The following is a 21,702-nucleotide window of genomic DNA, read 5'->3' as shown; positions in this document are numbered from 1 at the left end:
TCTCTGCAAATACCCTTTAAATTAAATATAAATCTTGTAGTGAATTAAATATTTTACCAACCATGTGGTTGGAAATATATGATATGATGATGGTTTTGTAAATACTTTCAAACATTGTTGTTAAATGATCTGGCAATAGACCTGTGACTTCAGTGTCATTCAGTCAATTTTTCCAGTTTTTCATTATGAGCCAATCCGTAATAAGAAACCAATCAACATTTTACTCTATCATGTATTTAAAAAATGAAAACTATTTTTACATTGCTTACATTACACAAAGCCACTCGGTGTCCTCTCGTGCCCTCTGCCTTCGCTCGGTGTTTCTTCACAGTTGTACTCGGGTGTTCCCTTTGAATTGTCACATATATCAGTGTCTGCACCACAAGTGACTTGTGGAGGTGAGCTGTTACTCAGGTTCACAGGTTCTGTGATCTATTTTCCCCCAGCATGTGGTAAGAGCAGTTATTTTAGCTGAGGTGGGTTCGTACATCAGACTTGACCTCCGGGGTTAATGTGCCGTATGGCCTCAGTTTCTTAAAAATAGGCTCTTCTTTAGAGTCTGTTTTTTTAAGCCACCTTCCCTTCCCGCTATGTTGGTTATGATGTTGCATACGTTTAACAGAATGTCTAGTATGTCTGCATACAGTAAAATAGTTAGCTCTTAGTCAGTTCAACTTTATGAGGACTGCCACAGGACTTTACTGTTTGTGTCACTTATTTAAACCCTATTATTAGTATTTGTACAATGAGGACATTCATTGTTACCCATATGATCCCTTTGTGATGGTATTGTAGGGAATTTGCATTGTTTTTCTGTTTTAAAATGATAAAAAAAACAGTCTCACTGTCTTATCTGTAATAAATAAACAAGGCATTGAATATTTCGATATGATTTGACAAGGACAAAAAGGCATTAAACTCTCCCCTTGTCTCGTATTTTTTATGCTTACGCAACATAAGACTGTGCACAGCTTGGCATATCAAAGACGGAGCATCGCTCATTCTCTCAGCCCAAGATTAATAGTGCTGACAGCTTTATAGTAAGGTGCAGCTGTTTAAATAAACAAATGCCCAGCTTGTAGCATCATCTTAGTTGAAGAAGTTATACCAGTAAATAAAAATGACCCCCTATGCCACTTTTAATGACTACAAACATCAGCTCCCCATCTAAATTAACCTTGTATGTCTATAAACATAAAATGCCCTTTAATTAGTACTTAATACCTGTATGTTATACATTTTCCAGTACATTAGACAACTCGATTCTGTGTACTTCTATGGCTGTCAGGAGGATTTCATGTGAATTGTTTAGGTTTGTTTCTCAGAATGTCCACAGGAATCTGCTGAAACAGTGACTGAGATATTGGCAACAGGAATTTGAGGAAGGCAATAAAACTTAACTCAACTAGGACTGTCTTCCTAGCCGTGAACAATCGTGGTTGTAAATTTTGAGCAGTGCAAACAATATAACTCCCTATAAGTCATAAAAGCTTTCGGATACAGATTGTATTGCTTCTTGGCTTGGATTTATTCAGACTGTCAGTCATCAGGCTTTTGTGGGATTTATAGTAAGTAATAGGCAGCATAAGCTCCATCTGTAGCATTGAAAAAAAAACGCAGCAGGAATGAGCAGATATTGTTTCAAGTATGATAGCATTCATTTCAATTTCTTTTTCTTTTAGGTTTTTGTAAATGCACTTCAGAATGATGGATTACACAGAATTATCCTTTACAGAAACACCCCCAGTTCTGTCATGATATATAAGAATACGTCCTTTTGGGGCTCCAGATGTGAACGGTAAGATGAACTATCATCTTTAGTGGCGTTTTGGACGTAGTGTTTGCACAAAAATGTAGACCTCCAGCCAAAACGCACAGAAGAAGCACTGAAGGCCCAGTGACAACCCCCCCCCCACACTGTATTCTTCACTTTTACATTGAGGACACAAAACTATTAATCTTTGTGCAGTTTAAAGTAAATTTATTTAGTCCCTTTAACACACTGACTGCTTGCGATTTGTAAAGCTAACACAGATGCTAAATGGCCATTAGCACAGCAGCGCTTTTAACAGTTAGCGGTAGGAATTTAGCCGTCTCAGGCTCAGTCCACACGTCGGCAGGTATTTTTTGAAAACATAGCTTTTTCTTTTAGGAACAATACCCACTTACTAATACCCACTAGGCCTCAGCTTTAGGGTTGATCACTTGACCATCCTGACTTACACAAATTGTCATAGTGATCAGTAACATTTGTGCTTTCCCTGCTTTAGCATGTCAAAATGGCCACTGTGCAAAGGGCCCGCTCGTCATGTTTCATGTACGGATTGCGCTTACTTATCAGAGTATGCATCCTTGATGTTTTAACAAGGGGGTTCCCAGAAGTGAGGGGCTATTAGCTGACGTGACTCAGTTGAGCTTTTCATATACAGTATTTGATCTCTGGTCAGTTACTCACAAACAGTGCTATGGCAAGCCACACTCCGACAGGCAACTCTATAAATAGTAAACAGTAAACATTTTACGGTCCTGTGGCGAGTCTACATACATATGTATACATGCATACAGTACATACATAAGTGATGTCACCATATGCTTTAGATTGCCATTAGTGGCTAGGTTATATAACCTCAACTGGAGTTTAGTCATTATTGATAGATTCGTCCTGTATAAATACACACATATGGTATATGAATGCTAAATCGCTGTGCTGAAAGATGTATAGATTGTGCACGCACATGTGACCGCTCAAACCGGTGATTAAAATCGCTTGGGTGACAGAGGGGGTGTGTAGGCCTGACGGAGTTGTGACCACGTGTCCACATGTCTCAACGGTGTGAAGTGACAACACATGATGCAAAGAGCTGACATCACTCCAGCTGGAATCTCTGATTTACGGCCTGTCACACTGTGCCATCTACCAACTGCTGTGGAGAAAGAAAACGACACGCCAAGGTCAGTCTTCGAGGAAGGTTCCTCAGCTTGAAACATCTACGTTCATCATAAAAGCGACGCTAAACGTGATTCTGATGTTTAAAATGTCTTAGATAAACGGAATTGTATCACACAGACACGGACCATGAATTGACACAACTAATTGACACATTTTCTCGTGTTGTCAGTCTTCTTGGTCCAAACCACGTATCTCTACAACTATTGGAAGAAATGCCTTTAAAGTTCCCCTCTTGTTTAGTGCCACCATGAGGAAAGTTTTTCATTCATCCAAGCTACTGTGCTGTGGTCACCTCAGTGAGGTAAGCCTTTCATCCTGCAGGCCTATGGTCCTCATTTATAACAGGAATGTCACAAAATATCTGCAAAGTTGAGCAAAAATCTTACTAAATGTGATATTTACTGTTTATCAGAGAGGAGGGCCAGACTGTCGGTGAAGGACCTACACACATGTGCTGTAGATGAGAATGGTGTGACCCCCCCAGCTGGTATCCATCACTGCACAGGCACCACTGACAGGGCCGGTGGTTCATCCAGCATGACTCCAAGGCCACGTCGCTGCTTCACTGTGTCATGAGCCCAAAAGATACAGTTCAGTCAAGCACACTGTATGTTGCCCCCCCCCCCCCAAAAAAAAAACCCAAAACAAAACAGGTGGCCCACTGAGGACAGTATCAAGACCAATAAAACTCATTAGAAAGTTAGGTAAAGTCCGTGGAGAAGGCCAAACATCATGTTTGTCTTGTTTGTACAAATTTCTGAACGATATTGTGAAGCTGTTTATGTCACTGCTCTCACTTTGGCTGTGGTTGTGGCATTCATATTTATATTTTGCGTAGATGAAGATGCGTCTGGTATGTCGGTAAGGCCAGAGGAGCTGTAGTTTCTCACAGCAAAACCCAAAACGTATTCACTTGTCACCCATCCTTTTCTTTGGCCGTTACATCACCCCTCCACCACCCCCATAATCCGTTGCATTGAATCCCTGCTATTGACGCCTCGTCCATTTATCACTTTGATGCATCAACAGTTTGCAAAAGCTTTCCATGCAAGGTCTCCTAACACCTGGTTGTAGGGATAGCATGGACCATTCACCTACTCTTCCCCTGCAAGGGCTTAGCACTGTGATCCTACTAAGACTAGCGTCTGTTGTCCTCAAAGACTGAAAGGCAAGTTCTGGCAGAGCTCCTCTGACCACAACTCGTGTCATCTAAGGCTTGTTTTCATGTGGCTTGTACAAATGTCACTCTTATCTGGTATTTAGCATGAGCCGCTAACCCCAGCTATCCCCCTCCACTGTTGGTGACAACATGGATTCAGAGTGATGCTGCTGCAGATTGTCACATTACATGGAACACGGCAAGAGGAGCTGCAAGGCCTGATTGGGGATGGATGACAATTTTAGTTGAAGGTTTTCTTCTTTGGTTTTGATACAACATCGTGTACAGTAGGTGTTTTGGTTTGTATTAGAAGAGTTGTTTGTTTGGATCGGAGCACCCTGTGGTTTCAGTGGATCATGTGTTTGGATTTTGAAGTTACTACCTGCAGGTCACAACCTTTTCTGCACTGTGGTGAGGACATAAGAATTCAGCATATGACTGCTGTCTCTGGCTCGTTGTTCTTTGAAGCTATCAGCCGACAAATATTCTAGCTCGTGGCCGGGGCCCTCAGATATTGAGGCCGGTGATGACACACATGCTCAGCAGACAAAGTGCCTGGACCACCCGGGCTTTAGGTGTCCTGACCTTGGAGGTTGGCTGTGAAAAATAACAACACAAGGGGGAGAAAGAATGCGTCCTATGCTGCACAAGGGGTCAAACTGTTGCCCCTGTTAGGGTGAAGTTCAACATGCCTCATATGAGCCTCATATGTGTGCAAAATGTTTGTTTTTCAAAAGTAAAGAGACAAACGTAATAGACTCCAGGCTTCTTGTGTGTGTGTCTATGGATGCTGACAGGGGCCATGTTTGTCCCAGTACTGGTTCTGGTAGTTGAATCACTTGAGGTGTAGAAGAGAAATTCACTTAAATCCATTGATCTGAAGCCTGCTCTGAAAAACGAATCATTCTGTCCAATCCCATATCAAAGAAAAACAAAATAGCAGCAATGCCGTCTGTCTGTTCGTGACATTCAGGCGAATCAGTGATAGATTTACGGCAACTTCTTTCGTTTTTCAGGTATTTGAGGTATCTGTTAAACAGATTGTTGCATTGATTTCTGGGAAGACAGATGGTGGTGTGCATGCTTCGAGACAACTGAAGGAATGAAAAATGGTTCAGCTCAGTAGATCAAATTCAGTATAGTGATGTCCTTAGGGTACATTTTTATTGCGCGTAGGTGCATACAATCTTACAGGCATATTTTCGAGTAGCTTTGTTTTCTTTCTGGCCATACTTGAAAGTAGCTAAAATAGCATGAAATGCTTGAAAATGGGACAAAAATACCATTTCCCCCTGGCCAAAGCAATGAGACAAAACTTGATAAATCTGTCTGCCTTTCTTGTAAGTCTGTAAATGGTGAGGTGCGTATTACAGACGCCACAGAGTGTGATTATAGTAAATGAGATAAACAAGAGTTCATCTTTGATCTTATTGAACGTACTTTATACTTTAAGCTATATTACCGTTATTATATTGATTATTTTTCTTCTATAATGGATATTTTTTCTCCGTCTGGGTATCACTCATTCTCAGATCTCCTGCAGCCCTTTCAGTTTTAGCAGCTCACCACAGCTCTGTGCAGCCTTGGGCCTCCCGAGTGATCATTATTGGCTGTGATTGACACGTTGGGATGGTGTGCATTTCATCGATGAGAATTTTAGAGCCCGGGGGGCTCATGATCTTTCAGGGATCGGTGCTACGTCACCCTTCAACCATCCCAGGGGGGACAGTCGCAGATCAGTTTCAAATACTCTGCATCTTTCTTCACCAAAGGCAAAACCAACCCAACCTGCCATTTAGAAGTGTGCAGCGGACGACCTGGAAGGGGAAGCGACTGTAGGTAAAGACACTATACACCCTACATGAAACCATTCAGTCTCATGGATGGGAATGCTCTTACCTGTGTATTTTCTCTTGGATATATGGCAACATTTTAAATATTCAAATGTTTATCCGTGGAGGCGACTGCTCACTGTTAAAACTGCTTTAACAATCTTTGCTTGAATGTAATCTGGATCTCACAAACGTTTATTTGCGTTACTGTGTGTATAAGTTTACGTTGTACAAAGGTTTTATGCAATGTGTTACAGGCGGATTGTAATTTCTCAGTGAAATATTAAATACACGTACCGGCAAGTATCAAATTGTATTTCTCTGCTGCCATATTTGGAAGATGGAAGAGAAACTTTATTTAGCGGTTACAGCCTCACATAATAAATAACATGTTATTAATAGAAAGAGGTAATTTCTTTGATTTATAGAGCTAGATTGGTCCTAATTGTATTAGTTACAGCCATGGTAATTATAACAGAATGCATTCATTTACACAATCCCTATATTAAAAGAAGGCAACAGAACTTGCCTAAATAATGTAAATAAAAAAGAATTCACAAAGGAATCACTGGAAGTATCCTCTGGTTTTGTACGTGGTTTGAATCAATCAAACAAACTCCTACTTGTCATGCCATGGTCATTCTCCCAGAGATGAACACAGGCTAGGAGCTTTTATTTGGTAATGTTTTTTCTTAATGTTGATATATGAATAATATTGATTTGAAAGAAGGTTTGTGTGTCATGACAGCTAAATCCACTACATTTTTGACCGTGCAGGAACTTTGAGGTGCTCTTCATCTATGTTTCATAAGGTGTTTGAGGTGTGTGCTCCAGTGACCCCTGGGTCACATGGCAGACAAACGGACTATGCAGTTATGCCAGCCGTGTAGATATTTAAATCAAAACACTGGCAAGCAGAGGTGGACGGTGGGTGGGAGAAGAATGGGATTGGGGAAGAAGAGCAGTGGTCAGATGAAAAAGTGCCAGGTGGTGGGTGTGTGCAATGTCTTGAAATATGTTGAAGAGACGTGTGTGTTATCTTTTCTCCTCGCCACTGGCCTTCCAGTACCTCCCCTCATGGTGTGTCGTCAGCAGTTTTATCTAAGAGCTTGGCAGGAGCTGCACAAGAAAACAGGAGGAAATCTGATCCATATATGGTGGCACTATAAAGCATGCAGCGGATTTGCAGCCTTCATCAAAACCTGGTCAAGACTACATCACTGCTCATGACTGGCATCCTCCACTCACACCTGACAAGTGCACATTGAACTTTTCACTCCTTCCTCTGCCTGAATCCAGAGGTGCCTCAACCACAAGAGCTGATTCTTCTTAGAGAGGTAAGTTCATGTCTAGGTCAAAAGGTGATTGATTTGATTTGCATGTGCATATAAATCCAAATGTAAGTAATAAAGAATAGACTTGACTAGAAATAATGACTGCAACTTGTTTTACTTCTCATGTTGCCACAGACATGAAGTTACTAGGCCAGATTGCTTTCTTGCTCCTGCTTGGGGGAATCTGTTGTCAGAACAACCGTAATGCTAAATCAGGTGGTAAGTCCACAAAGAAGGCTGGTGGGAGCCAAGGAGGTGATGTGGGCCAGTCAGCTCCTGTGGTGGATCTGACTCCCGGAAGCACTGGTGGTACTGGAAGCACAAGAAGCAATGAGGGCAACGTAGGCACAAGAGGGACTGGAGGAACTGGAGGAAATGGAGGTGCTGGAGGCTCTGGAAGCACAAGAGGTACCGGAGGAACTGGCGGTGCTGGAGACAGTGGAAGCACAAGAGGCACCGGAGTAACTGGAGGCAGTGGAAACACAAGAAGCACAGGAGGAACTGGAGGTGCTGGGGGCAGTGGAAGCACAAGAGGCATTGGAGGTACAGGAGGAACTGGGGGTACTGGCGGTGCTGGAGGCAGTGGAGGCACACGAGGCACTGGAGGTGCTGGTGGTGCGGGAGGAACTGGAAGCACAAGAGGCTCTGGAGGCACAGCTGAAGCAGGACGGGAGGGTGCTGCAGGAGCTCGAGCAGCTGGACAGCAGACAGATGACATGAGGCTGCACTTCCTCAAGAACAGCCAGGTTACATGTAATGATGGAACAGCAGCTGGGTGAGAAAAAAAATATTTCCAAGACTTCCTTTATTTGTCATAATAGAGATTTCAGAAGCTACAGAGTATTTAGAGTATCAGTGTCCTGATTTATCTTGACCATCTCCTCATTCATGTTTATTTGTGGTTCTAAAGGTTTTACCTCAAGGAGTTCAGAGGAAGCCGACGATGGTTGTTATTTCTGGAAGGTGAGAATTTCAAACACCCAAATGGTTAATTTTGGTTCCTAAAGGTCAGCTTGTTTTGGCGTGACAACCCTCCACTCCCATTTCCATTGGAATTTTGATGGGGATGTGATCTTGTCCCATCATCTTCTTCTGTTTTTCTTCTTTTTACTGTAGTAGCTGCCTGTTACTTAGAGACCTGGAGTGGGTGTTATTTATTTGGACTGCTCTCCTCCTGGACTTCAGAAAGAATTCTGAAAGACATGTGCCTTATATGATGCAAAGAACATTTTTACTTGATTGTGTTTGTAAGGGGAAGCACTTTGCACAAGCTCAGAGTAATCAACAAAATTGGAAATTTTATCTATTTTTCTTTTTTTTGTCCATGCGACTTTAAGTGAATGTATGGTCTTGTTAGCAGACCAGGCTGCTTTCCCTCTTCATTCCTTGCAGGCCTTGATGATCAGCTAATGGGTGTCTCCCATGCTGCGCCGGATGTGAAAGTCTAATATTAGTCTCCATTATTTTTAGGCGGCTGGTGCTGCTACAGCAAAGAGACCTGTGATTCCAGGTACCAAAATATCCCACGACTAATGAGCTCATCAGCTTGGCCCCAGACAAAAAGAGGTAGGTCAGGCGGCCATGCTTTAAAAAGCATACCCTACATGTTCCAATGACTTTTTATTCTTGAAGTAATCTTTAATAAAGACAAGGGGACACTTTTCTAATCTCTGATTTGCAGGGACTGGAATCATGTCCTCTCAAGTGGAGTCAAACCCACACTGGTATAATGCAAACATTGTGTAAGTACCTGTTTGTTTCTTCGAGTATCCAATTGTTGTGGTTACCAAAGGTGCCACAGGAGTCATTTGTAAAACATTCTTTGTAGACATTCATTTATAATCTTGTGGCTGACATAATGGAAACTTGTTGTCTTTTAATTAAGAAACAATATATAAAATGTATAGATTGAAAGTTGAGTTTATAAGCAACACAATCCAGCCTTGCTCAGTTTACTGCACTCAGGGGTTTTGCTGCCTCAGCTTTGCTTCATCTGGCTGATGCATAGTTTTCCAATAGATGACAGAGGAGGCGTATTTGCAGCCTGAGTTGATTTCCTTTTTCTTTTTCCTTTTTCTTTTTTTGTGAATGTCTCCTCAGATTCATCCCGTACTGTTCCAGTGATGTATGGAGTGGCACTGGACCAGCACCGACCCCTCCTCCACGGGCGCGACAAGGCAAAGAAAAAGAACGAGAGAGGAATGTTAATGCAAGTAAGTTTCTTCAAAGTTCTCAGGATGTGGGGGCAGCTGTGGTTAAGAAGGTAGTGTGTTTATATACACTAGTTTGTCTTTAACGCCAAATTGTTCCTAATGCATCACTGCTTGTTGTGTAGTGAAGAACTATAGGAAGGACTGAATGTGACCTGTCATGTCAAATGCTTTGAATGGTCAACAACAATAGAAATGTGTCATGTATTTGCAGTAACCATATTTTTAGTGAGGTCATAACAGTGCCAAGGGGGGACTTTGAGGGACCTAGGTGTATTTTCTGCTTTATGCATGTATGGACAACTATTGATAACAATTAGATTAAACTTAGTAGTCAAAAACAGTAGTCAAATGTTTTCAGAAGCTATTCTATGGTTAAATCAGTTGTGCAACAATTTTCACAAAAACACAGACAAAACATTTGTGGCGTTGTTGTTTTTGTTATCAGCTGAGTACACCTTCATGGGATCCCTGATCATCCGCGAGGTCATCAAAGACCTCATCCCCAAAGGAATCAAGCAGGCCAAGGTTGTAATGCTGTCTGGCACCAGGTGAGTTTATTTTAATCGCTCGTGCTCTGATGCTGACTGCAGTTCTTGGACAAGCGCCTGCAACCTCTGTCCCAGCTGGACCATCTCCATGGCTAACGTGAAGCAGGAGAAGCAGCTCTATTTCCAGTGTGCCCTCTTGTCAACAATGTAGATGAATGACTTATAGTCAACTGTGAGCAATGACATAATGTTTATTAAAGGGCCTTGCCCTGTAATGGTGAACATTCCTCCCAGGTTAGCAACATGGTTGTTAGGACACTCCCAGGTCCTAAAACAGAATCCACTCTCTGGATGCAATGCTGCTAAGTTTTCACTTCACTGCTGTTCGCGGGCATGCATGTCATTCTAACACCCCTAACATAAACATCTCTCTTAAAGCCAAACTATTTATTGATGTTTTTGGCTCCCCTGTGAAGTGCTGGTGGGACAGGTGTTTTGCTGAACATCGAGAGGGTGGCCAGTCAGCTGGAGCAGCTTGGCGCAGAGGCTCAGGTCCGAGGCCTTGTCGACTCCGGCTGGTTCATAGAGAGTAAGCAGCCGAGATCGCCAAACTGTCCGGAGACTGTTTCCTGCTCACCTGAAGATGCCATCAAGATAGGACTCAGGTAATTTATCTTCAGCCAGGTTTGATGATAAGAATCACTCTCATTTGTCTGATGTAGAATTTGAAATAAACTCTTTTACAATCCAGTGTTGTTCTGCTTTTTGCTGCTATTTTTTGTCAGGCTGTGGAATGGGGTTGTACCCGATAGGTGTCGGCAGCTCTATAAGAGAGGAGAGGAGTGGCAGTGCTTCTTTGGACACAAACTCTTCTCTACTTTGACCTGTGAGTGCTGCTTGGTACTGAAGCTTGCAAAGTTGATTGGCAAACAGCTGATACAGTTGGATTCACCTGTTAGCTTTGGGTCCGTGCAAACTCCAGAGGGAATTATCTGATCTGACGATAATGCTGTGTAGGTTTCTCACTACAATGTTTTATGGTCATTATAACCATTATTTGACCATTAAAGCCTAATTGAGATGAATAATCTCTTTTATAGAGCTACAGAGTTCTTGTGACTCAGTTTGTAAATACTGCCATGGTGGCAGGAAAAGCTTCTAAAAAATTCTATTTTGACCCCCCTAACCCCTACTCTGGAGGACACTAACAAACTGCAATTAATAAGATATTAAAGTTAGTTAGTGTATGTGATGTGAAGGAATCAATACAAAAGTGCTATCCGTTGCTTGTGGATTCCCATCACTGTCCTCTGCGCTCGCTCTCAGTGTGTTTTATGGCAGTAATCCAACTCTGCCGTCTCTCCCGATCTTTGGGGATCTGGTAAAATGTTCTCTATTTTACCAAATGACTATTATGGTTTACCGGAGGCACGGCAACTATCCACCATCTTCACTTTTTATGAACACAGCTGGTGAAGCGACGAGTTGTCTGGTATATGTATGTATACGGATTTAAACAGCGCAGATTCCTGCCAAAATGGCAGTGGTTGTGTTGGTTCCAAGTGTGGCATGATGGGATTGCTCACAGAACTCCCGTCAGCCTTTCACTTCACAAGTTTACAGACAGACAAAATAACAAAATATACTAATTTTACAGAAACATTTGATACCATAAAATATGAATCTTAATTAAGAATAAAAAGTGGAAATCATAAAACATAATCAAATGTAATATATAATCATAAAATACATCCAATGTTAATATATTATATAATCGTATAAATTCTAAACTCTGTTGTGTTTCTTGTAGCCCCTCTGTTTGTCGTGCAGTGGCTGTTTGATGAGGAGCAGCTGAGGGTGGAGAACATCTACGTCGGAGGACAGAGTCTGTCTGAGGAGCAGTGGCAGTACATCCAGAACCTGGGCAGGGAGCTCAAAAACTCCCTGAGAGATGTCACGTGAGTTCATCTAGGAACATGTGGCAGTAATACATTTTACCTGTGCAAAAGTCTCAGGGCAACACTGTTGTTTTTATGTCTGTCAAACTCTGGGATCGTTAGCATTTGGATTGAAATGATGTTACTGAAAGTTGGTCTTACATTAATTAGGGTTTCACTCCTGGTTTAAGAAAGCCAGGGTTCTGCAATTGTTCAAGTGTAAGGGTGGGTCACGCTAAATACTTTTAATGTTTTATACCGACAACAATTCTTTCCATACATATCAAATATTAATTCATTTTTTTACATTTTTAACCCTTGAATTGCCAAGTTTTCGCCATGATGCATCATAATTCTAAAAAATAAATAAATAAATTAATTATTTTCAAAATATACTTCATGCAAAAAGTAAGTAGTTTTTTTTTTTTGCAGTGTCATAAATTATAAAATAACACACCAAGAGCACAAACATGTGCTCGTAAAAAAATTATTTTAAACTTTTAGTGTGTTAGTGTGAGTATTTTAGATAACGTTGTTTACAATAGACTAAAAAATTTAAAAATACATGAAAAAAATGAAGACAACTCAAAAATGCACACAACCTGGTTTAACAATATGCATGAAAAAGGATAAAATATTCTAGAAATTAAAAGCCAAAAACATGAAAATGTGTTTAGGTGTGTTTCCCTTAATTTCTGTAAAACTAATTCTACTGTATGGTCAGTATATAGCATCTAAGCTCAGATGGTTAAGATAAAAGATGGCGTTGACTTTATTCTTCCGTGTGCTTTTTTTTCAGGGCTGTGTTTGCTCCATCTTGCCTCTCCCACACTGTGTTGACTAAAAGGTAAGAACTGATAACTTTTGGCTCATTCTCACTTATTCCATGAGCCATCTTTACCTACTGAGTGTATATGCTCACTCATACATCACGCTCCACTGTCACCAAATACTATTTCACACTTTCCCTAACCCCTCGGTACCCCTTGAACATAATAGGTCATTGCAGTCTGAACTAAGTTTACATACTCAGTCATAATTTTATTTACTGAGTTTACTCTCGTATTTCTGGGAGCTGACACCTCAGGGACCGAGCCAATGAGCCAAAAAATGTTTTCTTGTTCTCAGACTGTGGCATGGCCGATTACAATTACAATGCCTATTCAGTCAAATCAAAATAGTTTTCAATTATAATCTTTTTATCTAAAAGTACAAAGAGCCATGTACGAATATAAAAGTAGATAATTAATTTTTGCCTTTCTGTGCTCACTTATGCTAGTTATGTTTGATAATCATTAGTGGCACATTGAAACTAATTTACAGTAAGTAGCAGTGTTCAATAATCTATCACTATTGAGTTAATGTAGGGAGGAAACACTGCCGTCAGTCCTTCATTATCTTCAAGCCTCAGCTCTGACTTTTTGTTCTTTCAGTAACTGGATGACCTTTCAAGTTAAAGGCACCTCTCTGCCACGGGCCCTGCACTGCTGGGACCGGAGTCTGGAGGCAACACGCAACAACAGGACCCCTTCCAAAGGTTGTCCTTTCCACCTGGTCGACACCTGCCAGTGGCCCCAGTGCAACCCCACCTGCCCAGCCTTGGTGGACCAGGCCACCCAGCAAAAGCTTACATTGCTCCAGATGCTTGTAGCCATGGGCCTTGACCCACAGAGGCTGGGCTTGGATCCCCAAGGAGAGGAAGATTCTCTTGCCAGCATGGTCAGCAATGGTGGCTAAAGTGGGGGGAAAAAAGTGGAAAGCAGATTTAGAAAAAGCCATGTGCAGGCTTAACCGAGGGAGAAGAGTGTGTTGAAATTTTTATGTAACCATAGAAATAGTACGTGAATCTGGTTACTATGTCTCGTGCTGCACAGCATTCCATTATGCTCCATGTGTCTGTTCAATTGGTGGCTGGTGGGTGTGTCACTGTGTCCATGTGTCTGAGTGGTTTTGCACTCCCTCTACTGGACACCAGGGGAAAGAGATTTGGTCCCAGAGTAAATCTGTTTCGGTTGTACTGGTAGAGGAGGTTTACATTTTAGTCGGTGGTTGGACGTTCTCCATCGCCATCTTTTCATCAACATGAAAATTCAACTTCAGATCACAGTAGCAGAGTTATTACTGTTGCTGCACCTGCAAGATGCCACAGTTATATAAATATATATAGATATGAAAAAGAGACACCTGTACGCGATATAGTAAAGCTGTTAGTATTTAAAATGGCTTTCATTGAAGATTATTTATTCTTTGTACCTGACTGCAGTATTTTAATACGATAACGAAAACACTGCACCAATACTACACAACATTATAGATTGTGACTGTTAAGTTTTAGACTTTAGCTTCTGATGCTACTTATATAAAGTATATATTTTGCACACACCCATGCATGCACGCTCATCTCTTACACTTGATACACGTGATAAGTTATATTTGATGTATCGTTGTCTAAACCAGTAGGGGATTATCTCTATCCCATTACATTAACTTGCACAGGACAATATATGACAAATACATATAAAAACAAACTGTTGGTTTTCCTATTTTTACAAAAACCCTGTGGTAATTCACCACTCAGCTGTAAGGATTTGTGTCTATAGTGACACATGAAGACATAATACAGACTATATGTATTACAATTCTTCTTTATTAGCATTTAATAATATTTTATTGTCATATTTTGTCAGGTACAGCTACAACTGTGTATATTTTTATTTCTTCTAAGTACTGTAATAACTATGTCATATAATACATATTTAACTAATATTGAGTTGGTGCACATGTTGAAACATGGGAAATAAAAATATGACTGGTCTCTGACAAGACTGTTTCTTTTCTTGGCCTTTCTTTATTATGAAACAATGACTTTGTTTGTGTAAAGTGGCAATAACTGCTCTCTTTTGGCTTGAATCTATTATTTATTCTCCTTCTGGAGTTTGTTTTCTTCTTCCTGCTTGTGATTTTTTTTCTAATGAAGACAAACACTATCCTGCTTGATTTATATTGTTAATGTAAGTTAACAATATATATAATATAATAATATATATATAATACATTTTAAATCAATTAATATCAGCGAGTGGTAAGAAATGAAAATTGAAATGGCTTTCACAGTAAAATGTCATTGTTCAGCACAAGGGTTAGAATTAAGAGTAGGTGCACAACATGTGTTGTCCACTGTTGTGCTAGCCAGTGCAGAAATTGTGATTTACAAAACTTCACAGCCATAACAATGTCAATAACATATATATACCCAATTCACATCCTTCCTGCATTGGAAATATGGTTTATATACAGAAAAATATATGCCTCATAGATTATTGTGATGAAAATTACACTGGCTAAGCCAAATACATCTGACATGGATGCATGCAAATACTTAGTCATAGTCTTCAGTCTAACTCTAGTTTAGTAACAATCATGCATAATCTAGTGTATAAAATTAAATTTATTTGTAAATTACTCCTTTTGGACTAAGATTATTTTATAGTATGACTATGTATGCTATATTATGTTGTTAAAATGTGAAAATAAGATATATTTTTTGACCTAATAACAATATAACAAAAGTGCATATTTTAACCGATAAATCAGATAAAGCCAAACAAATACGTTAATTAATTACTATCAGTCTACACGTGCAATTTACATTGGCACTACAAATGTACAGTGTTACTTAACAGATATATAAATTACATTGTTTTCGGCAGGCGTGGGCCATCCTTACTTGAAAAGATCTTCGATTTATTTTTTTCCCATATTGCATTGCAGCTTTTTTCTACTTCCTCTTTCCGCCATATTGCAGAACCGGTAAGATGTCTCTTTCTGCTGCCACCTTCAATCTTTCAAGTATCTGAAGCATCTAAATGTCAAATGTCCCATTTATGTGATCATCTTGAAGCGAAACATCATAGTAACATTTTGAGACGAGTATCGTCTCGGTTTGTGGAAGATATTTAGCACAGATTAGTCTGAAAGACCACCGGACGATCCCTGTGTCCGGCCCTGGGAGTCTGTGCTTTCGAGGCGCGTTGATGTGCCGTTAGCCTAACGTACACGGGGACGTAGTTTTCACCGTAATAAAAAAAATACAAACTCTTAAATCTCCGTTAATGTTCGTGAGCTACACATTTTGTCCGCGCTCGGTCTCGTTTCGACTGCGGTTTCTGCCATTGATAACGTATACTGTGCTATTGCAGCCGGCTATGCTAGGTAGCTGCTCTCCTGTGGACCATGCTTTTTGTGGGGAAACTGTTGAGGTACTTGGGCAAAGCAGCGCCGTCTGCTGTGTGAACTGTCCGCTTGTATCACTAGCGTTTTTAATCAACGTGATTTATTGTGTGCTATGTTGCTAACACCTGGTTGTGTTCAATGATAATCTGGCTAATTTTAATAGTGCTAGCTGTTGTGTGCTAACTGACGAAATTGTGCCCTGGTCCATGCGCATTTATCGCCACTTTGTTGGTAATTAGGGTTTCAACTTGGGTCTTACCCAGTTAGCTGTTTTTAAGTATAAATTGTTGAAGCCACGAGTGTCATAATTCGGTGGTGTGATGGCTCAGATGCTCTGTGCTAACTGTTGAAATTGTTACTATACGTGAGACATAAGATGCATGCAATCACAGTCTGGTTAGTTTCGTAGTTAATGCAATTCATTCATATATTCAATTCCTGTCTTCGTTGTCCACAGGCATCATGGTGCGCATGAACGTTCTCGCAGATGCTCTGAAATGCATCAACAATGCTGAGAAGCGTGGGAAACGCCAGGTCCTCATCAGGCCCTGCTCCAAGGTTATTGTGCGCTTCCTCACCGTCATGATGAAGCACGGTAAGTAGTTAGAGTGGGATAACATGTTACCATCTATCTGAGAAGTGATAACGGCTGTTGAAGTTTTTGTGACACCAAATCCAAATTATGAATTCATCTGGTAAAGTATAAGTATGGTATAAGTAAAATCTGAAGTGTTCACATAATGTTTTGCTTGCACCCTCAGGTTACATTGGTGAGTTTGAGATCATCGATGACCACAGAGCCGGAAAAATTGTCGTCAATCTCACAGGCAGGCTGAATAAGGTAAGATCCCACCAAACAACCTGTTACCACCTATGAGGCATGTTTACAATTGTTAAAACCTAACTACATTTAAAATCAATTACAGTAGGTCATTTGTTTCAAAAAAGAATGCTGTGGATGCATGTTCAAAGCATGAAGGCTGGGTCTTCTGATTTGTCTTGTGCACTTTGGTTGTTCACACTGTCTGCGTGCCATGAACATTATACGTGCCTATATACACACCGTTTAAAGGCATGAGCTGCACATCCCCAGTGTCTGTGAAAATATCACATTTAAAGCCTAGTTGATAAAATTTATGTATTTATTAAAGCAGCTTGTAGCCAGTTAGGTGACGACTCCAGGCAGTGTGATTGCTCTAATCTGTTTGTGTGTATAAATGAAAATCAAGATTCACTATTCAGACCTGGCATTAATATCCATCCTTCAAATTGGTTAAGTGGACCTGTTCAAACTCAACTTTGAAGTGAGTCCTGGATATGCTTCCTGTGACCACATTATGACTGCGAGAATGAAGTTCTGTTTTAAAGTAGACTGATTGCACTGAGGTGTCTGCTTTTGGGATGTTTTGTTTGTGTGCATCTGCAAGTGAAGGGGGATGAAAAGTAGACAACAGTAGCTCAAAGCTGTCAGAAAATTAATCAAACCTGAAAAAGGATGTTCTCACATCTTGTCAATGAACCAAAATTATTCCATTTTAATATTCACATTTAACAAGCTGAAAAATCTGAAAACATTCAAACTGATTAATTGTTTCAGCCCTACTGCAAATAACCCAGTGTTCAGATGTGTACTTGTCATGATCTGATCACTGAGGACTAATGTTAATATATCTTTACAGGGTTATAAATGTATTTATGCTCTGAGTGAACTTAGGGTGGATATTTTAAAGCTAACAGGGTGCACATTTTATATAATTCATCCTGTAACTATGTCTGTTTGATGCCTTGTGTGTAATTCTGAAGCATAAACCAGTCTTTTTTTTCCCTCTTAGTGTGGTGTGATCAGCCCACGTTTTGATCTTCAGCTCAAGGACTTGGAGAAGTGGCAGAACAACCTGTTGCCCTCAAGACAGTTTGGGTGAGAATCCTGTACCAGATCTGTAATGAAACTGAAATGTCACTGTGATACAAATGAGAAGTTAGATGACGGCCTAAAGTGAAGCTTGTGGACTCTGGTTTTGAACACTACAAGTGTTCGTATGAGAGAGAATGATCAGCTTGTTTTTTATTGCTTAGGCCTCCAGTATGGTTGATTTGAGAAACCTGATCAATATTTATTTTTAATCAGGAGAGTTGTGGAAAATAGTGGTAATGAGATTTAACGTCTGCAGTTGTGTGTATTGGTGTTGCATTTGTTAATGTGCTGGACAAAGCCATCTTTTGATAATTTATGATTCTCTTCAAGGCTTCTTTAGATAAAATATTGAGTGTCCGCTTGGGTTACTTGAATACAAATGGGCTCCTTGTCGAAGTTTGGGAGAAAGATGGGATCAGTATTTTTCTGAAGCTGAACACAAGACCATGGCAGTGTACATATATTTAAATCTGTTAATGTTATGCTGAAACACTGTTTGAAATATTACATTTGTGTTAAAGTATTAACCTTTTGATTTGTGAAATATGTCTGATTTAAGTGAGTTTTTGCTGAAGAAATGTTTTTAAAAATTATTACAACTTAACACTCAAGCAAAAATCTAATTCAGACATTTGACACCTGTCACTGGTAACTTGCTTATGTGGATATTTGTATTATGATGAGCTTTTTTTGTCCATGCTTTCCAGGCTTATTTGACAAGACAAAGCATTAGCTTAAAACTGATTTCTGCATGTATGGTTTCCTGTGATTACATACTGTTAATAAACACTTAGTGCTTTGGTTTTGTAAAACATTAAGAATGCACAGTAGCATATTTATGGTGGGTGAAGGAATGATGGTTTGCAGAATCATTGTGGTTCAGACTAATGGTAATTCATCAACATTAAAATCGACTTGAACCTTGATTTTTAATGTCAGTTCTGTAACTGGACATTGCCACTTTTTGTTATTAAAAAAGGGTCGGAGAGCAGAAGTTTAATTTGTGTGGTGAAATATTTCACTAGTTTGTGAAGCCTTTTTTACTTTGTGTTCATAAAGAGCAGTTTTTGTAGCTTGTAGCTGAGAAGGCTGGATAGGGCATATCAATGTCGTGTCCATCAGCTTGGCATAATGGTCACATTTTAAATGGAATTTGCTTGGTCATTAATGTCTTGTTCGGGCTTTACTTTTGTGGAGTTTTGCTCTAAAGTTTTTCTTTTGTCCTGTTCTCTGTTCCTCTACCACACTATTGATGCTGTCATGAATAGTGATGCACTGAGCTGTAAGTGTAACACATTGATCTCTCTCTCTCTCTCTCCACAGATACATTGTGCTGACCACCTCAGCTGGCATCATGGACCATGAAGAGGCCAGACGGAAACATACTGGAGGCAAAATCCTTGGATTCTTTTTCTAAAATGTAAAGAACTGCAAATAAAAAAAATCAACCAGAGGAAAGCTGCCTGTCTGCTGTTGACTTATTTCACATTGACATGTGCCTGTAGCAAAATTGCTTTTTAAAAGACTGCAGTGTTTTTAAAAGGTTTGAAAAATATTATTTGGGCAAGACAAGTGAAAACACTGGGGTGTTAATTGTTTATAGACTTATAGTATAGTTTTGACAGCTGTGTTTGATTCCATTGTACTGAAGTGCATGACCATGTAAACAATCCATCAAAAATACAGCTATCCCATATACATGGATACATAAACATGCTTAAAATAGATACTGATCAACATATTCAGTTAACACAAGGGAAAGAAGTGTGGTGTTGACATGACGCAATTAGAGCTGATTTCATGGGGTTTTGCATGTCTAGTATGTGGGGTAAAAGCTGATAAAAGCATTCCATCATGGGCACAGTTAACCATTGTCTGGGCTGTTTCCATGGTGATGCTCCATGTCATGAAGCAAAGTGGTCTAATAAACGTGACAGTTCAGTGAGTTCAGTTCAGCTCCATCACCAGATGTCAATCCTGTGAGAAAAATCTAAAGGCATGCATGTGATGGAACAGGTGATTGGCAGAGAGAGTGAGCAGCTGACAGTTCTGCACAAATGATGTAATCATGTTGACTCTAAAGGAAAAGTTTCATGTGAAACTGAAGAGAGCAATGTGAGAAAAATGATGTGACTTGACTCGGCTGTTAATCAGAATAGTGCTCATTGGTACAGATGGGTGATTGCAATGTAGGAAACGAAAATAGCAGAAAAAATTTATGATAAACTAGATTTAATGTCATTAGCTTCAGCTATGACAAACGTGAAATGAGCTCTGTAACAACAGGTTCCAAGTTCCCATCAAAAAAATGGAGTTGGCATGTTCTCATCGTGTGCATGAGGGTTCTCTATGGTTCTCTGGTTTCCTTTGACATCCCCAAAACATGCAGTGGTAAATTGGACACTTTTCTAGCAGCTCTGTGACCCTCATGTGGAGGGTAAAGTGGTAGACAATACATGTCATGGCTAATAAGACTGAAATTAAACTTGTTAACATGGAAGGTAGGTAGTGCTAGGCATGACGACGATACATTATGTAACAGGTCCTGGTCCTGCAATGGGGAACCTCGTAGGTACTTGTGAAGTGACAGAAGGAGTTTGAAGAGTCCTGTGGTCACTGGTTTTCACCTGAGGAGGAATTAGATCCATCTGTCTTCATCCACTCTGCTGTTTTCCTCAGGTAAAACTACTCTGATGTCTCTGGCTGTGTAGGATTAGAGCAGGGGTGGGCAATTAGTTTTCCCAGAGAGACAGAGAATATTGTTGAGGGCTGGATCAACAGGCTGAGCTCATTTTTACTCAGTATTTTATCTCTGTATGAAAAACAGTTGTAATTGTGTTGTTTTCACATGCAGCAACTGGTAAGAATACATGTTATGATTAGGCAATGAAAAATTAAAGTAGGCTTAGTAAAAACGCCCAAAACAATAGTTTCACGTTGCATTTGTTTATTTGTGCATCTCATCTCGCATACAAACGCACACACACAGGTAAATTGAGAAAAAAAAGTCGGCTTCAAAATAAAAGCATGCATGCTGTTAACGTAATTATGTTTTTTTCCCATTTCCAGTTAACCTTACGTCAGGAACAAAGAGGTCAGATCATCATCAGTAGCCCAGGTCTGGATTTAGAGAGTGATACCAGCAGAAATGAGTTTGAACAAAATAAATTATACTTCATATTAAGGTAAAGATCTGTAGTTTTAGCCATAACTTCCTGCTTGCCATTAGACAGCCAATCATGAGCACTGTTCGTTCGGTCAGCGAGTGTGCTGCGTAATTATGGCTCAGTGACGCCGAGATGAACTCCTTACAACACATTTGTTTGATACCACAGTAGTGAAGTTTGAGGGCAGCAGGGGGGTCACTAGGTCAAATCCCAGGATGGGTCAATGGGTACCCAATCCCCATTGCTCCTTAGGCGCAGAAAAGTGCTGCCCTCTGCTCCTTTACCAGGCTTCTAATATCCAGCCATACACACAGAGTGTTTATGGAAAAATGGACGTGGTCTTACTAGTTTCAGCTCTTCTTCAATAGAAGATTATGTCAATTATGTTCCCATTTAGAGGGAAATAGATGATAAAGCATTGCACTAATGTTTGGGCTTGTGATTGACATCTTGTATGATCATCCGCTTACAAAA

General features: G+C 40.1%; 2 protein-coding genes across 3 annotated transcripts; both read left to right on the top strand.

Moving 5' to 3' along the window:
• Positions 1–5,371: 5,371 nt before the first annotated feature.
• LOC131466380 (carboxylesterase notum2-like) lies at positions 5,372–14,736 on the top strand. Of its 2 annotated transcripts, none has more exons than XM_058639566.1 (13): positions 5,372–5,944; positions 7,008–7,278; positions 7,411–8,050; positions 8,186–8,238; positions 8,746–8,841; positions 8,957–9,017; positions 9,376–9,488; positions 9,934–10,036; positions 10,453–10,641; positions 10,762–10,862; positions 11,787–11,934; positions 12,713–12,760; positions 13,347–14,736. In XM_058639566.1, exons 3-13 carry the CDS (start codon positions 7,413–7,415, stop codon positions 13,648–13,650), a joined length of 1,854 nt encoding a protein of 617 aa, XP_058495549.1. In that variant the 5' UTR covers positions 5,372–5,944; positions 7,008–7,278; positions 7,411–7,412; the 3' UTR covers positions 13,651–14,736. The 2 variants fall into 2 exon arrangements, with proteins under 2 accessions (XP_058495549.1, XP_058495548.1); XM_058639565.1 differs by having other exon boundaries at positions 5,372–5,948.
• Positions 14,737–15,650: 914 nt separating this feature from the next.
• On the top strand, positions 15,651–19,519 carry rps15a (ribosomal protein S15a). The gene is made up of 5 exons (XM_058639585.1): positions 15,651–15,723; positions 16,604–16,741; positions 16,908–16,987; positions 17,979–18,064; positions 19,385–19,519. The coding sequence occupies exons 2-5, from the start codon at positions 16,609–16,611 to the stop codon at positions 19,476–19,478; spliced, it is 393 nt and encodes a 130-aa protein (XP_058495568.1). The 5' UTR covers positions 15,651–15,723; positions 16,604–16,608; the 3' UTR covers positions 19,479–19,519.
• Positions 19,520–21,702: the final 2,183 nt, after the last annotated feature.

This window comes from Solea solea, chromosome 10, assembly GCF_958295425.1.
Source record: "Solea solea chromosome 10, fSolSol10.1, whole genome shotgun sequence".
NCBI classification, from domain to species: domain Eukaryota; kingdom Metazoa; phylum Chordata; class Actinopteri; order Pleuronectiformes; family Soleidae; genus Solea; species Solea solea.
Note: the sequence above shows the minus strand (reverse complement) of the source record. Positions and strands in the feature narration are given on the sequence as shown.

What these genes read in the sequence shown, in the direction of transcription:
- LOC131466380 (XM_058639566.1), top strand. Translation starts at nt 7,413, where the DNA reads ATGAAGTTACTAGGCCAGATTGCTTTCTTGCTCCTGCTTGGGGGAATC. An exon ending in AATGATGGAACAGCAGCTGG is followed by an intron (nt 8,051 to 8,185) that starts GTGAGAAAAAAA and finishes GTGGTTCTAAAG; the next exon opens with GTTTTACCTCAAGGAGTTCA. An exon ending in AACTCCCTGAGAGATGTCAC is followed by an intron (nt 11,935 to 12,712) that starts GTGAGTTCATCT and finishes CTTTTTTTTCAG; the next exon opens with GGCTGTGTTTGCTCCATCTT.
- rps15a (XM_058639585.1), top strand. Translation starts at nt 16,609, where the DNA reads ATGGTGCGCATGAACGTTCTCGCAGATGCTCTGAAATGCATCAACAAT. An exon ending in CACCGTCATGATGAAGCACG is followed by an intron (nt 16,742 to 16,907) that starts GTAAGTAGTTAG and finishes TTGCACCCTCAG; the next exon opens with GTTACATTGGTGAGTTTGAG. An exon ending in TCACAGGCAGGCTGAATAAG is followed by an intron (nt 16,988 to 17,978) that starts GTAAGATCCCAC and finishes TTTCCCTCTTAG; the next exon opens with TGTGGTGTGATCAGCCCACG.